Source organism: Paroedura picta, chromosome 1 (assembly GCF_049243985.1).
Source record: "Paroedura picta isolate Pp20150507F chromosome 1, Ppicta_v3.0, whole genome shotgun sequence".
Lineage (NCBI taxonomy): Eukaryota > Metazoa > Chordata > Lepidosauria > Squamata > Gekkonidae > Paroedura > Paroedura picta.
Window position 1 is genome coordinate 106,261,210 of NC_135369.1, and position 15,780 is coordinate 106,276,989.

The 15,780-nt window shown below is 45.0% G+C and overlaps 1 protein-coding gene across 1 annotated transcript in view; it reads right to left on the minus strand.

Moving 5' to 3' along the window:
- Positions 1 to 5,451, minus strand: part of HECA (hdc homolog, cell cycle regulator) — a 41,353-nt gene extending 35,902 nt beyond the window's left edge. The window contains exon 1 of the mRNA XM_077351244.1: positions 4,732 to 5,451. Within this exon, the coding sequence (XP_077207359.1) occupies positions 4,732 to 4,960 (229 nt within the window). The 5' untranslated portion in view covers positions 4,961 to 5,451. The remainder of the gene's footprint in view (positions 1 to 4,731) is intronic.
- Between the last annotated feature and the right edge of the window lie 10,329 nt (positions 5,452 to 15,780).

Consider the following 15,780-nt stretch of genomic DNA (forward strand, 5'->3'; position numbering starts at 1 on the left):
ACTTCTAGCGGGACTGTTTCAGGAGTGTGGCAGATTCTGTACGACGTGCATAACTGCATTTTAGTAGCGATTACAATTTGCCACACTCCTGCTACAATGAATCTGTGCGGAATGGGCCCTAATGTTCTCCATGTACTGGAGCAACCATTTCTAATGTAAAACCACAGGTACATTTATTGTAATGATCTTTGGTCAGTCACCTGGGGGTGATTCCGGATGCTTCCCTTTCTATGGAAGCTCAGGTCACCGGAGTATCCCAACTGGCATTTTTCACCTATGCCAGGCAAAGCTACTAGCACCCTATCTGTCCCAGGATCACCTAGCCACAGTGATCTATGCGACCGTCACCTCCAGGCTGGATTTCTGTAATTTGCTGTATGTGGGCCTTCCCTTTTCCCTGACCCAGAAACTACAGGTGGTGCAAAATGTAGCTGCTAGGGTTCTCACAGGAATACCATGAAGAGCCCACATCCAGCCAGGGCTGAGACAGGTGCATTGGTTGACAGTTGAATACCGGATCAGTTTCAAGCTATTGGTTTTGACCTTTAAGGCCATTTGCAGTTTGGGCCCAGGGTACCTGACGGACTGTAACTTCCTATGCCCCGTGCAGGGTTTTGTGACTGCTAATAGTCTGGGGGGTCACAAGTCCACATGATATAGCCCTGGCCCCTACCTCACAGAATGAACTCCCAGAAGAGCTGAGGGCCCTGATGGAGCTTCTAAAGTTCTGCAGGGCCTGCAAGACACAGCTCTTCCTCCAGGCTTTTGGCTGAGATGAGGTGGAAAGAGGAAGATCAAACCCCTCCTCCAAAGTGCCCAACTGTACCATCTCCCCTGGAGTTATGGCAGTCAAAGGGGACTGGTTGGGAGAAGAGGTGTGAAGTTCGTTGGGGTATTTAGGAGTTGAATTGTTTTTATTGTAAATGTTGTTTTATTACTATGATATGCTGTAAGCCGCCACGAGCCAGTAGGCCAGAAGTGGCGTCCTAGAAATGGAATTAAAATAATAAAATAAAACATCAATTTTCTAATCTGAATTAATATTTTAAACATTTATGAAAAAAGGCATTTCAGAACAATCAGCATCAATTAAACAAAACATTAAATTATTATGTTGTACTTTTCTTTCCACATTTTTTTGGTAGTAGCATTTTAAGGATTTTAAATCTTTTTTTTTTAAGAGAAAGACCCAGCTCTTTCTATGGACATAGTTTTTCGCTACAGAAGTCCCAAATCCCCTCCCCCAAAGACCATAGTAGAGGTTGAATGCAGAAACTGTCTTCTCCAGAATGGGGCAGTTTTGTTTATAACAGATGAGATAATTCAAGAGTCTTCTTATTATACAGCAAGAATTTGTCTGTTATGGGAGAGTATATGGGCTCTGTGCTAATGCTTGTATTATTGAATGTTAAGTTGCTACAACTTTGATGTTTTGTATTTGTATAAATTTTGCATGCACCAGTTATTATTTTATACATTTTTAGAAATATGTGCCCGAGGAAGAAATGAAATGGAAATATATCTAGAATTCTGTTGCAGAAGCACATAAACCATTTGCTCCATTCTGAGTAAGGCACAAAGATAAGGATATGAAGAATTCAGACAAGTTCACTCTCCCAGAGAGATGCTGCACTCAAGAACGTTCACTGAAGACCTGATTTGAGTCTTTTTAACAGCCTGTGCTTAGAGACAGGAATTGTTACAGGAAAACGTATGACAGTGAAATGCTAAATATTCCACACTGATGACAGTGTTAATTATTAACATACAGTCCCTTTTGAATTGTGATTATGTACAGCACTTATTGAATTGTGTACTGAGGATTGTTAAAAGAGGACTGTCCCTTTAAAATTGGAAAGTGTGAGAAATTTTGAGTGCATATTGGAATATTATCATTATCAGTAGTGCCAGTTCTAATATCATTAACACATGAAATTTGGATTCACTAGAATAAATTTTTAAGCATCATTACCATTCTTATAAGAAGCTGGTAGGAGTATAGTCCTTAGTAATTTATAAATAGACTATTGTTGTTTTAACTTAAAAGCTACAGAAGTCATGTATGTTCTTTTTGCACAGTGAGTTCTTTGGTTTGTGTGATTTATGACACGGAGTTCCCTTCAATATTAACAGCACATGTGAATGAGCCATCCAAGGGCTCACAACATCTTGTCTACATCTCCATGTTTTTTAAGAACTGTTCACATATTCAAGCAAATAACCAAATGTTTAGTATTGTCACAGGATGTGAAATGACTAACTTTAACAGACATGCAAACACTGTGTAGATCAGCGGTTAACAGCTTCTTCATACCTTGAAATTACATCCTCATCTAAAAGTCTTGAAGCCAATCTGCAATTTGATCGACTTGTAATTATGCACTATGTCCACATTTCATAAGAATAGCAGGTGTCAACTTCGCTTTGTAATTCTTAACCAAAGTCAACCCCACAGAATCTTGATATAAAATCCAGGTATCAGTTGAATCCATAAGACAGGTACTCACACACTTGGTGCTTTTTGTTTATCTTTACATTATAACGGTGCCTATAAAGCCACAAACCACATGTTAAACAGTTTGTCCAGTTGGGTTCCATTAGTAAACAGACATATTCAAGTTCATAATGTTAAAAATCCAAAAGTAAATAAATTTGGATCTCATCATTTGCATCCACTCCTTCCAAACTTTTTAAAAGACTGCTTTAAAGCTTCTCTCTGCCACTATAAGACTTAAATCCTAAGGACACCTCCATGGAAATAAGCCCCGTTGGATAAGGCATGACTTATTTCTCAGTATATCTTCTTAAACTCACTACTGAGGACTTATGTATGCAAACTGCTGCAAGAGCCTGCAACAACCCACCAGGCAACCTGAAGGCCAACTGCGAGATCAACATTTCTAGAAACACACAGTTCTAGCACCACAACAGCTGACATTCTTTTACAACAAAGATTATCAGAAAGAAATCAGCTTATTTTGAAAACACAGTGGTTTGGCCTAAGTGATTCAAGACTGAAGATTGAAAGTGGACAAAGGGCCACACTGTCCACCTGGTTTCTTTGACTAAGATTACATACATTGTGAAGACATCCTATCCTTGTGCTGCCCCTCTCATTCTCAACCCTTCTGCACACTCCTTTTTGAGCTGTTCTGATGGGTGGAGCTTGGATTTGGTAACGTACAGAGATGCAAAAATAGCTATTCATCTACACTTACAGTATCAGCCCACGACCAAATGCGCTGAACATCAGCATCCATGTCCTAAATTTAGTACAAACTATCCGATTGCTGTGTTTCATCAGTGAGGGTATTGTGCCGAAAGCTACTTCTAGATGAAAGCAGAACTGAAATTGTGATTTGCTGAAGAAGTGTATTCATAAATTGGAACATTTTGAGATACGTCTACTGTACCAGGTAAAACACAGAGCATGTATTTTGCCTCTTTATTTTGAACTCTTGCAATTTACCCCAGTATTATTAGTACCGTTCTCAAACAAGGGCCTTGAATAAAAAATACCCATTACCTTCTAGAAAACTATTACAGCAATGGTTCCTAAGTTTTCATTCACAAGTCTCGCAAAAGGATTTCTGTTGATCACATCCACTTGCACACATTTTAAAGGATCCAAAGCTTCTGCAAGGTGAGTTTTCAACCCAAGGTATCATTTGTAAAAGCAGGGCTTCTCTGTTCCCCTTCCAAAAGGTGCATCTCATTCAAAAACAGCACCAAGAATCAAAGGGGCCTCAGGGACTCATAAAGCCACGAGAAAGAACACACACATGGTTATTGCCGATGCCTGTAGACATAACAATTTTCCTTCCCTCTGGCACATAGGTGAGGGAGGGGTTGAAAACAGGTAAGGAAACAGAGAAGAATAAATCTTCAAGGTGCTTTCTTGCAGATGGAAGAAACACGACTGAGCACATGAATGTATCAAGCTGCTTCACAGGAATCAGACCAGTGAGCGAGCAAGCCCTATACCATGTCTCTACCACTTGCAGCACTTCTTCACCATTACCAGTGCATATATATATATTATATAAAATTAATTTTGGCTCAAAATCAGACAAAGGTAAATGTACTACATACTATAGGTTTCTGGCATCTATCTATTTATTGAATTTTATAAGCCACTCTATGGTATATGTCGATGGGCTCACTTCCTCTGCCTCTCTTTATATCCAGGCCACTCAGTACTTGCACGTCTGAAGAACCATTTGAGTCCAGTACCCCGGCCAGGGTGATTCCCTGAAGAGTTGCCGCCTAAATGCTTTCAGCTCTTTGCCCTAGTGGTTTCTGCAGGAACCGGCCCCCCCTTCTGAAGGTGTAGGAAATGCGTGGTCCGGCCTTTCCTCCTCATCCACCCCACAACCAGAGGCATCGTATGCTTGTCATGCTCTGTTGGGGGGGGGGGGGATCTGCGTTTGCAACCTCGTCTCCTGGCGAGGTAAGCAACAGTGTCCCAGCCACGGAGCCCGCAGCAGGCCGCGCGCACAGGCACACACTTGCGGCCGAACTCCAGGGCAAAGGGAAAGCCGCGTTTCCCTTCCTGCCCAGCTCCCCTGGCATCCTTGGACCTGCTGCGCCATCGAGGGCCCGGGCCGCTTGGCAAGCAGGCAAGCAGGAAGGGAGGGAGCGAGGACGAAGTTGGGCGGCCGGCACGCTGCATCTCCGGCTTGGCCCTGTCCTGCCCGGCCCTCCCCCTCCTTCCCCCCTCCTCCGCCTTACCGTTCCTGGCGTCGGCCGAAGCCGAGCCTGTCGCAGCCGCCGCTCCCCCGGAGCTTCCTGTGCCTCCTGCGGCTGCCGCTGGCCCGCTCCCTCCCGCAGCGGCCACGGCGGCCAGAGCTCCTCCGGCGCCCGCTGCCCCCGCCGCTGCCAGGGCTCCATTTTCCTGCTCGTCCCCGCTGCTGTTAGCGCGCTTGTTCTTCTTGCCCTTGTTGCTCTTCTGGTTCGGCATCGCCGAGGGAGGAGGAGGAGAGAGGAGGAGGAGGAGGAGTGGGTCGCAGCAGGAAGCTGACGAAGGCGGCGGCGGCGGCGGCTGCTGCTGCTGCTGCTGCTGCTTTCCCCGCTCCCACTGCCCGTCCGCCACCGCCGCCACCACCACCACCAAGCGTGGCTTAGTGCAACCCCATTGTCAGGAGGCAGTGGAGGAGCGAGTGAGCAAGCTCCGCTCTGGCTCTGCTCTCCCCCTCCCGCCTAGTCGCATGCACACCACAGCCGCCAGGCCGCGGGAAGGAGCGCAAGCACGGGAAAAGGCGTGTCTCGCTTGTTTTGATTCTGCTTCTCGCCCCACTGGCGCTCTGCTCCCCGCCCGCTTCCTCCTCCTCCTCCTCCTCCTGCCCAGGCCTCGATGACAGCGGAAAGCAAAGAGCAAGTGAAAGGAACGGAGGAGGAAGGCGCGGCCCAGAGGCTGGCCCAGCAGCACCAGGGTGGCGCTTGGTTAGGCCTTCGCCGCGAGCGGGAAAGTGACGGCTTCCGAAACCTGCAACGGCGAAGAGATGGGAGAATTCTCCACCAGGGGTTTCATAAGGTGTTCCGCAAACGTGGGGATTTTGCAGGAGCCTTTATTGTACCCCTGCTCTTAACTTACAGTACAATTAAGCCGGAGTCCAGCGGCACCTTAAAGACTACAGAAATGCATTCCAGGGGGCTGCACATTGAAGAAGCTTAGAGGCGCTGTACAAACAGATAAAGGGCTGCGAAGGGTTAATTCTTTACACAGTCACAGAGCCTTGAGTGACAGGCTGCTCCAAGCAATCTGATTGGTTAGCATGGGGGGGACAGAGGAAGACTTGAGAGCTGCATGCAGACAAGATAGGCAGTCAGATATCTGCCTAGAGTTCAGTACAGATAGTTTGATTTCAGCCCTAGCTCAGAAGAGTTGCTCTTCTGGTTTTGGAATTCAGTCCTGACTGAAAGCAAGTTAACACAGGCAGGAGAACTGGGCAGTTGGACAGCAATTCCTATTTGGGCCAAGGAAAAGACATACAACTAGTAAAGAAAGAAGAATTTCTTAACCCAGACAAAGAGGTAGGGCCATATTTTTGTCATTTCAAGCAACATCGCCAGCAAACTGGCAGCAACATTCTCCATTTTAAAGTGCTAGTTGGGGAATCCCCCAACTATGTAGCACAAGAGAGAAGAGAGCAACCAACAACCACGAGCTAAGAAAATGTGTGTAGCCAAAGTAGCGCTATCTCCGCCTCCAGTGCCTGCCCTCACACCTGCTTCTCTCTCCCTTCTCCCATGGATAGGGCTTTTTTTTAAAGCAAACTGCCTGGAGCAATGAATATGCATTAGATCATCCAGGCACAGCAAAAAAAAAAATTCCTCACCATTTAACACACAAAGCATACCTCTCTAACCCCCCCCCCCAAAAAAAAAATTGGGAACAAGATTACTTTTTAAAAAGTTTTAAGTCTAATAATTCTAAAAGGGGTAGCAGTAAAATAAGCACTATGCTTTTATGATTAGATACATAGGCATAGCAATGGAGAAGTTTTCCTTTTAAAAGAAACCAAAAAAACCCTTGCATTGTGGGCATTTTAAAACATGGAGAAAGGTGACTGGCTGCCTGGCTTGACTGACATATACTGAGAAAAAAAGAACCTTTCCAAGGCAATTGGTACAATAAATTTTATGTATCAATAATTTTTTAAGGACCAACAAAAACGGTTTCTAGATATACTCTGTTTTCACAATTTTTCTTCAGTGGTTGATACCTTATACTCTTATCAAACAATTTTATCTATAAATAGGCCACCGGCTCTGTAAAGTATTGTGAGGAATGTCAGTCAAAAAACATTCATCCATTCCCTCATCCTCAGAGGAGGAAGCTGCTGGCTGACTCAGGACACTGCCCAACATCGCCTAGTAAGAGACTGATCCTGCAGGAAGAGTTCTCTCTGCAGGCTTTGCTGGGCAGCCCATTTTTGCCAGTAATTCCTGAATCCTGGATTTTTTGAGAGATGTGGAATGCCCTTCTGAGCAGTTATATGTGAATCAGATCCAGCAAAAGATGCATCAGAGAATGGAGGTGCCAATTCCGGAAGAAGATGAAGGAAATGGGAGAGGAATTAGAGTCTCAGTCACCACCAGCATCTCCTGAACCAGCAGAGTGCAGAAGATAGAGTGTTGACAACCCAGGAGAGATGAAGACATGCAAGTTTAATGGCACAATGGCAATTAGCATTAATTTCTGAAGTAGAGTCATTGCAGGAACAGGAATGTCAAGTGGAAAAGTAACACCTGTTCTTCAGGGATTAATCAGTTAAGTAGTAACAAAAGGGAAATGCTGAATAGATCTCATAATGGAATCAGCTATGCTACCACTGCTCTGTACACAGATCCCGTTAGTAAACAGAGTATTGTCTTGCATTCTGTCCTACCAATCTGCTTGCTTTTCCTGTGAGAAATCTGGACCTTGTCTCCTGCCTCAGCTTTCAAGGTCTGACTCCTGAACCCCAGAACTCCCTGCTTCTCTGACCCTCAGATGGAAATCTTGGCCCCCTGATCTTGTGGACCTGTTTATTGACTTTGCTCTGTCTCTTGCCTTGATTAATTGTCATTACTTTTGTTTCTCCTGGAACTCCCAGGTAAAGTTAAAGTGCCAGTCTCTGCCCTGAAAGTGACATTTGATAAATTGCAACTGCCTGTGTGCATTCTGGAGATTGTGTTATACATGATAGGCAAACAGGTTTAAATTGGGCTGCCCAGCAGAACCCCAGCTGAGACAGCAGGGAGAGTTTTCCCTACAGAATCAGCTTCTGAGCAGGCTCTGTTCGCAGCCTGATCTAAACTGGGCTGCCCAGCAGAGTCTGCAGAGATAGTTCCCCTGCAGGATCATCTGCTTGGGCAGTCTGATTTCAAGAGATCATACCCCCCCCCAAAAAAAAATAAAACAAAAAAACAGCTGAATTGCCTCTCACCTGTTTTTGCTTGGTTTGCTGCTACTTTTTCCCTAGGTATGTTATGATTTGGATCTATTGGACCAAAAAAAAAATCCAGATCTGAATACTTTACCTGTATTGGGATTTTTTCAGAAACCGTGAATTTTGGGGAGTACAATATACCCAAACTGAAAAATATATATATACATACACACACACACACAGACATATATACATATATACACATACACATGCACATATACATAAACCCTGGGGTTTCATGAAGGCCCTGGAAAGGTTTCCTTAATAAGTGGGAGTTAATTGATTTTGTATATATTTTTTGAAATTTGTTAAACCTTTGTCGGGTGATATGACCACATATGTTCATGTCAACTCATTCACTCCTCCCAAAATGACCAACGATGGCTCTGGAGAGGGTGGGAAGGGGGAGGAGCCCCAGGTGAGCATGTACACAGCTATTCTTCCCTAGCATATTCCAGCATGACTGTACCACTTTGGGGGTTTCTCAAAGCTTGAAGAATATTTTAGGGGTTTCTCAATGGTGAAAAAGTTAAGAAAGACTGGTGTAGGGGTTTGATCAATGTTCATCATTGGAATGCAAAATATTGTCCTGAATGTACACCCAGCATGCACTGTGAGATTACAGTCTTCATGGGAGCTATGTAAAAATGTCATTGAAGCCTTCAATGGAATTGTGCTCTGAACAGAATTGTGATCCAAAGTTCATTCTGATATTTCAGTTTTCAGCAGTGCTACCATGTTGGTAACAAATAATCTTTAAAAATTGGAAATCAATAGTAATCTAGCCAGCTACCTCATTTTCATCATATCCTAGCCAAGTTACATTACATTTACAAACCTTTGCAAACATCTCTCAAGATGTTCAGTATGGTGCAAGGTTCTCCAAATTGTTTCTAATCCTACCATATTCCAATTATTATTGATAACTAGAAACATTTTAATAGAATTCTTCAACTCTCTCACATGGGCTAACAGCAAATCAAATGAAGGACCCATTCACAAAGTCTCATTGTACAGAAGCTAGTGCTTTGAGAGCCCTTGTTGACTTGCAGCTACAAGACAGTTCACACACTATAATCAGCCCAGATTGGCTTTTGGCATGCAACCCCAAATACAAGTTTTCAAACATTTTCCATGGTATTGAAAAGCTGATCTGCAGAGAGTTCAGCATGTGCAATCGGAATTCATGTGGCCGCCACAGGGCAGCTAGGAGTCAGCAGATGCTGGCTGGAAACCAAAGCTGAAAACTTCACATACTGAAACAGCCATGAGAACAGGAAAAAACCTTTCTGTGGTCTATCTCTACAGTGAATCTTGTGTTGGGAAGTGTCAGCACAGAGAGAATTTTGCAAAAAAAAGAGAGAAGAGAAGGCTCTTTTGTTAATATAAGCTTCTGAAAAGTTTCTTTTTCTGTTAAAATATCTTGGGATGTAGTGGTACAGAAAATGAAAATGAATAATGTTGCAAGTTTAACAGTGACAAATGCTTCTCTTATCATTCCCAAGCACAACATGTTTTTACCATCTATAAGGTAGAAACACGCAACAGATAATCATTTTAAATCTGCAGAGGTGAGCGCAAAACCCCTAGCTGTAAAAAAAACATTTGAATTGCATGCAACTCTGACTCACTAAACCTAAATTAAGAACATGTATGTAATTTAGAAATGTATTAATGTAGTTATACTGGGTTTTTTGTTTTGTTTTTTTACAAGCATATAAGAAGGGGAAAATCTGAAAATAGAAACAATGAAAAATGTGGTAAACAAGGAAGATTGTTTGGCCTTTTAAATAACATGTAGAGTTTAACTTCTATGCAAGCGTCCAGAAAGAAATTGATCATACATATCAACAAGAACACCAAAACATCATCCCATGGTCAGACCACCATACCTTGGAGGCTCGGATGAAGATGCACCCCCTCCATGTTTAGATGATGGAGGTATTTTAGTCTGCCCACGGAGAGAATGCTCTGTGGGGCCCAATGCCCTCCGGCAATTCGTTGGAGCCTTGGTGGATGACTGGCAGTCCCACCTGTTGGCTGCCATTGAAAAGATTGCTCCTGAGCACTCTCTCCGCCCTCACCTTAAACAGGCTCCTTGGTTTTCCTTGGAGCTTAAGGAGAGGAAGAGTGAGGTTAGATGGCTAGAGTGAGTGTGGTGGAAGATGCACAACAAAGCGGCAAGAACATCTCATCTCGTCATCATCATCTGTAACTCGCTCTATGCAGGCCTGCCCTTAGCCTTGACCCAGAAACTACAGCTGGTCCAAAACGCAGCGGCCAGGATCCTCACAGCAACACCGTGGAGGTCCCACATCCGGCCCATTCTCCACCAACTGCAGTGGTTGCCAGTTGAATTCCGGATCAGACTAAAGGTTCTGGTAATTACCTTCAAGGCCATTCACGGTCAGGGCCCAGTGTACCTGAGGGACCGCCTCCCTGCCTATGCCCCTAAAAGAGCTCTGCGCTCCACCGCCACCAACCGGCTAATGGTCCCTGGCCCTAAAGAAGTCCGCCTGGTCTCGACCAGGGCCAGAGCATTCTCTGTTCTGGCCCCCACCTGGTGGAACGAGCTCCCGGAGGAGATCAGGGCCCTGACGGAGCTTAAACAGTTCCGCAGGGCCTGCAAAAAGGAGCTCCTCCGCCAGGCATTTGGTTGAGACCAGGCACAACCAACAGCCCTTCCTCCCCATCTCCCCCCTTCCTCCCAGAACTCCACCAGAGCGCTCTGGACCTGTTGTGGTATTGCACCGTTCCATCGTTATATTATTATATTGTTATACTGTTACATTATTCTGTTATATGGTTACAACCACTGTTATTAATTACTGTATGTTTTAACGAAGACTGTTTCATGTATCGTTGATTAGTTTTAATGTAAACTGCCCTGAGCCTTCGGGGAGGGCGGTATATAAATCTAAATAAATAAAATAAATAAATAAATAAATAAATCTCATGCTTATGAGGGCGTATGAGATGGTGGTGAAAGCCACAAAGTGGCTGTGGAAATCATGCAGTGGAAATCACTTCTGCTAGCTCTTGCCCAGCCCGATTATTTAGGGTAGTTTGGACTTTGACCGCTCTTGAGGAAGAGTGCCAAAATAGTAGTAAATTGGAATTAGGCTGTGAGGCTTTAGCGGGCTATTTTGCGAATAAGGTCTTGTTGCTCTGCCATGATCTTACTGCCACAGTTAATACAGATGTGAACTGGAAGCTCCGTGGCCATCATGAGGTTTGATGGTTTCAGGTCTCTAAATCTGAAATGGACAAATGGCTGAGGTCAGTAAGGGCGACCACTTGCTCCCTTGATCCCTGTCCGTTGTGGCTGCTGAAGTTGAGCGACTGATGGATAGGTGATCCCCTGAGGGATATTGTGAACCTCTCCATTTCTTCAGGAGAGTTCTCTCAGTGGTTCAAGGCAGCAGTGATTTGTCCTCTTCTAAAGAAACCATCTCTGGGCCTGCAGGACCCCGCAAACTACTGTCCGGTATTGCATCTTGGGTTCCTGGGTAAAGTACTTGAGAGGGCCACGGCAGACCGGCTCCTGGCATTTTTGGAAGAAACTTTGGCCCATTCTGCACAAGTTAAATGTAGCAGGAGTGTGGCAATCTGTGGCAAATTATAAACACTACTAATTTGCAGTTATGCATGACGTCGCACACAATCTGCCACACTCCTGAAACCGATCTGCAAAAAGTGATTCATTGTAGCACTTAAAGGGAAATCCAGAAAAGTGAATTCACCCTCCGAAAAGCGCTACACTCTTGCAAGCAATCTGCAACACTAGCGAAAAAGACCTGTGTGTTAACATTGTTGCGGTTTCAGCAAAGTCCCCCCCGCCCAAGCTCTCTCCTCTGAACTTCCGGCAAAGCGATTGCCATTTTTTTTTCTCGGAGCGAGCAGAGAGCAACGAGCCGGCGAGCCTTCATTCACCCAGCGAGGCTTCTCCGGCTGCAGTCCCTCCACAGAACTGCTTTAAAGCTCCCCTAAGTCACCAAGCACAACACAGCCCCGTTTGCAAGTTCCCTTTATTTTCGGCCGAAAATCGCGCCCGTACACGGGGGGGGGGATTTTTTTTCACTCGAGGGAGCATGGCAACAATGAATCGGCAGCTCACACGGCAGTTGCCAGCTAGATGGGTCTCTACATTAGGAGGAAGCAAGGAATCAAGGAATCAAGGCATATTAATTGCAATGTGTGTTTTTCTTTTTTAAATAAACCTGTTCTTAAAGGGAAAGGGGCTTCTCCGGAGCATGATAACAACCGTCCATTGGCTGTTCGTTTGATTGACGGCCAGGGGTGGGACAAAGCATGGAAAATATCGCTTCCTTTCTAGCGATTTTTGGCGAGACAGGAAACCTGTAGGAAACAACTGAAACGCTACTGGATTCCACTACAAAGGCAGGTATGCGTTATGCCGAATTCCACTATTTTAAATTCCGTTATTTCTTTCTGCAAGCAATTTGCCACATTGATCCTTGTGGGCCTTTGTCCCTGGATCCATACCAGTCAGGCATCCATCCTGGCTATGCTGGTCACCCTGATGGATGACCTCCAGCACCAACTGGATCGAGGCAAGTTGGCCATTCTCATGCTATTTGATGTGGTTGATCACAAGCTTTTGTTCCATCGCCTTGCTGACATGGAGATAGGGGGAACGGCCCTTAAGTGGCTGGCCTCCTTTTTTGAGAACTAGTCACAGAGGGCTGTGTGGATAATGAGTTATCTGACCCCTTTGTACTACAGTGCAGGGTGCCACAAGGGGTGGTACTTCATCCCACATTGTTTAACATCTACATGTGGCCTTTTGGCCAGTTGGTCCGGAGTTATGGGCTGGGATGTCATCAGTATGCGGATGACACCCAGCTCTATCTCCTGATGGGAGGACAGATATCCCCCCCCCCAGAAACATTTGCCAGTTGTTTGGAAGCGATAACTGGATGGATCAAAAAGAGTCACCTGAAACTCAACCCCTCCAAAACAGAGGTCCTGTGGCCTGGTCGAAAGGGGCAGGGACAGGAAATGCATCTTCCCTACCTGGATAGGGGGTGCACTGACATCTGTACCCCAAGCCAGGAACTTGGGAGTGATTTCTGATGCCTCCCTTTCTATGGAGGCTGTCGCTAAGGTAGCTCGAATAGTGTTTTCCACCTACACTAATCTCGGTTACTAGTACCCTACATGTGCTTGGAATACATGGCCACTGTGATCCAAGCAATGGTCACTTCCAGGTTAGACTTCTGTAACTCACTCTATGCTGGCCTACCCTTGGCCCTAACCCAGAAATGGTTACTGGTATGGCTGCACAGGTTCTCACTAAGTCATCTTAGAGGGCCCATGTTCAGCCTCTGTTGAAACAACTTCATTGGTTACCAGTTTGCTTCCGGATTAGGTTCAAGGTATTGTTTTTGACCTTTAAGGCTTTGTGGCTTGGGCCTTACCTATCTGCAAGACCACCTACCTCCTTATGCCCCTGCATGGCACTCCGCTCTGCAGGTATGAATCTGCTGATGGCCATGGAGCCCGGGAAGATATGCCAGCCCTCGACCAGGGCCAGGGCCTTATTGGTCCTGCCCCCTACCTGGTAGAATGAGCTCCCAGATGAGCTGCGGGCCCTGACAAAACTCTCTGAGTTCTGCAGGGCCTGTAAAATGGAGCTCATTCGCCAGGCATTTGGTTGAGGCTGGGAAGGGATCCCAGGATATGAGATTGGGTCCCTCGCCCCCCCCCCCCCCGGTTCCTCTGCACAATGTTAGACTATGCCAGGAGCTGCTGGATGATTGCCCCGTTTTTATTCTATTCTTTTAACTGCCAAGCACAGGTTGTCATCTGGACCAATTCCGAGTTTTAATTGTGTACTACCATTTTATTATAGAGTTGGGGGTTGTTTTTAGGATTTTTATTGTGATAAGCTCTTTCTTCTCCACTAAACAAGACCAGGAGCTGACTGTGGTACAGACCATTGAATAATTAATATCAGTGAATATAATAATGTTGGAGAGAACACCGAAACGTATGACCAAGATAGAAACTAAACAACATTCCTGAAGAGTGTAAAGACCATGTTAAGAACAAATTTGCCTGATCCGGTATTCAACTGGTAACCAGTGCAGCTGTTGGAGTGCAGACTGGATGTGGGCCTTCCAAGGTGTTCCCGTGAAAACCCTAGCTGCCACATTCTGGGCCAGTTGAAGTTTTGGGGTCAGGGATAAGGGTAGGCCCATGTAGAACAAGTTATAGAAATCCAGCCTAGTGGTGATGGTCACCTGGATCACAGTGGCTAGCTGTTCTGGGTCAAGGTATGGTGCTAGTAGCTTAGCTTGGCACAGGTGGAAAAACACTAGCCCTGCTACTCTTGTGACCTGCTCCTCCATGGAGATTTTCTTATATATCCAATAACAGCCTACAAATAAAATGAGGCTGTGGGGAACCTAAGCCTTGGGTGCAAACATGGCATACAGTGTTTCACATAAATAAAATGAGGGTCTGACACTCTGGCCTCAAGTAATGCACAATTTAATAGATCACAAATCAAAGGGAATTTGTTGAGAGGAACTCTAGAGAAAGGACACTTTACGTCAAAAGGGAGAACTCTGCATATGCTGCTAAGGACAAAAATCGTGGCAGTGGTCCCCAACCTTTTTATCACCGGGGACCACTCAACGCTGGACAATTTTACTGAGGCCCGGTGTGTGTGGGGGGGTAGTTTACTCCTCTACTCTCAACCACTGCCCTAATGCTCTCTGATCGCTATGGTAATGTTTAAACATGCCTTCAAAATAAGATACAGACACGCCACAACAATGAACATAAGGAACATTTTATTTTTATGGAAATTTTAACTCATGACAATGACGAATCAATGGGAATCCTGAGCTTGTTTCTCTGCAACGAGATAGTCCCATCTGGGAGTGATGGGAGACAATGACACCCGAAGTGTGTTGTAAAGGGCTGGGGGGGATGAAGTAAAGGGCCGGGGGGGGGGGGAGAAGGCGTCCTTCGGGGCCCACCTCCAATTAGTCGATGGACCACATGTGGTCCGTGGCCCACAGGTTGGGGATCGCTAATTTAGGGAATGTCTGTGTTACCTGTCCAGAGGCCTTCACTGTTTGTTCCATATTCTTAGAAGTGTTCTACTTCAGGGCACAAACACAAAACTGGACCTTTCACTCCTCCAGCTGTGGTTGTAAGGACAATGCACCATATGCAGGTAAGCAAGGGAAGGGACTACTTCTGGGCAATTATTACAATAGAGTACAAATAGCGTTGAAACAGGGTTTCCATATTTCACTAACAGTTAAATCCTAATATTGTTTGCCTGGGAGCAAGCGTCATAGAATAGGCCTAAGTAGGACTCTGAGTAGGCCTGCTTGGGATTGCCCTCTTAAGGTAGCAATATATTCTCGACAGAAATCCAGCAAAGCGAAATCTTTTTTTCATAAGTAAATCCCATTCAACAAATGCTCCGTCTTTCCATGCAATATTTCTTTTAGTCTTTTTTTTACACCCTAATTAATTACTATCTATTCTCTCTAGTCACAGCATTCGTGAATCAGTGGGTACTTATCCACTCTTGCTTGAGGAAGGGAGTTTACTGCTGCTTCTCACTTAGCAGCCAAGGGCATTCTATGCAGACTCTCATTTTTAGTTTTTTAGGAATGTAGAATAATTACAATCATACAAAAAATTTAATGACAGTATTGGAAAGCAGTACTGAACTGTCACCACCTCAGCAAGAAAAAGTAGTGATACTTAAAACCTGATTAAGGAGAAATGACAGAGTCATCCCCAAGGCAACACAAAGCAATTAATTAAGTTGGAAGCAAAAGGAAAGAAGACATAAGGA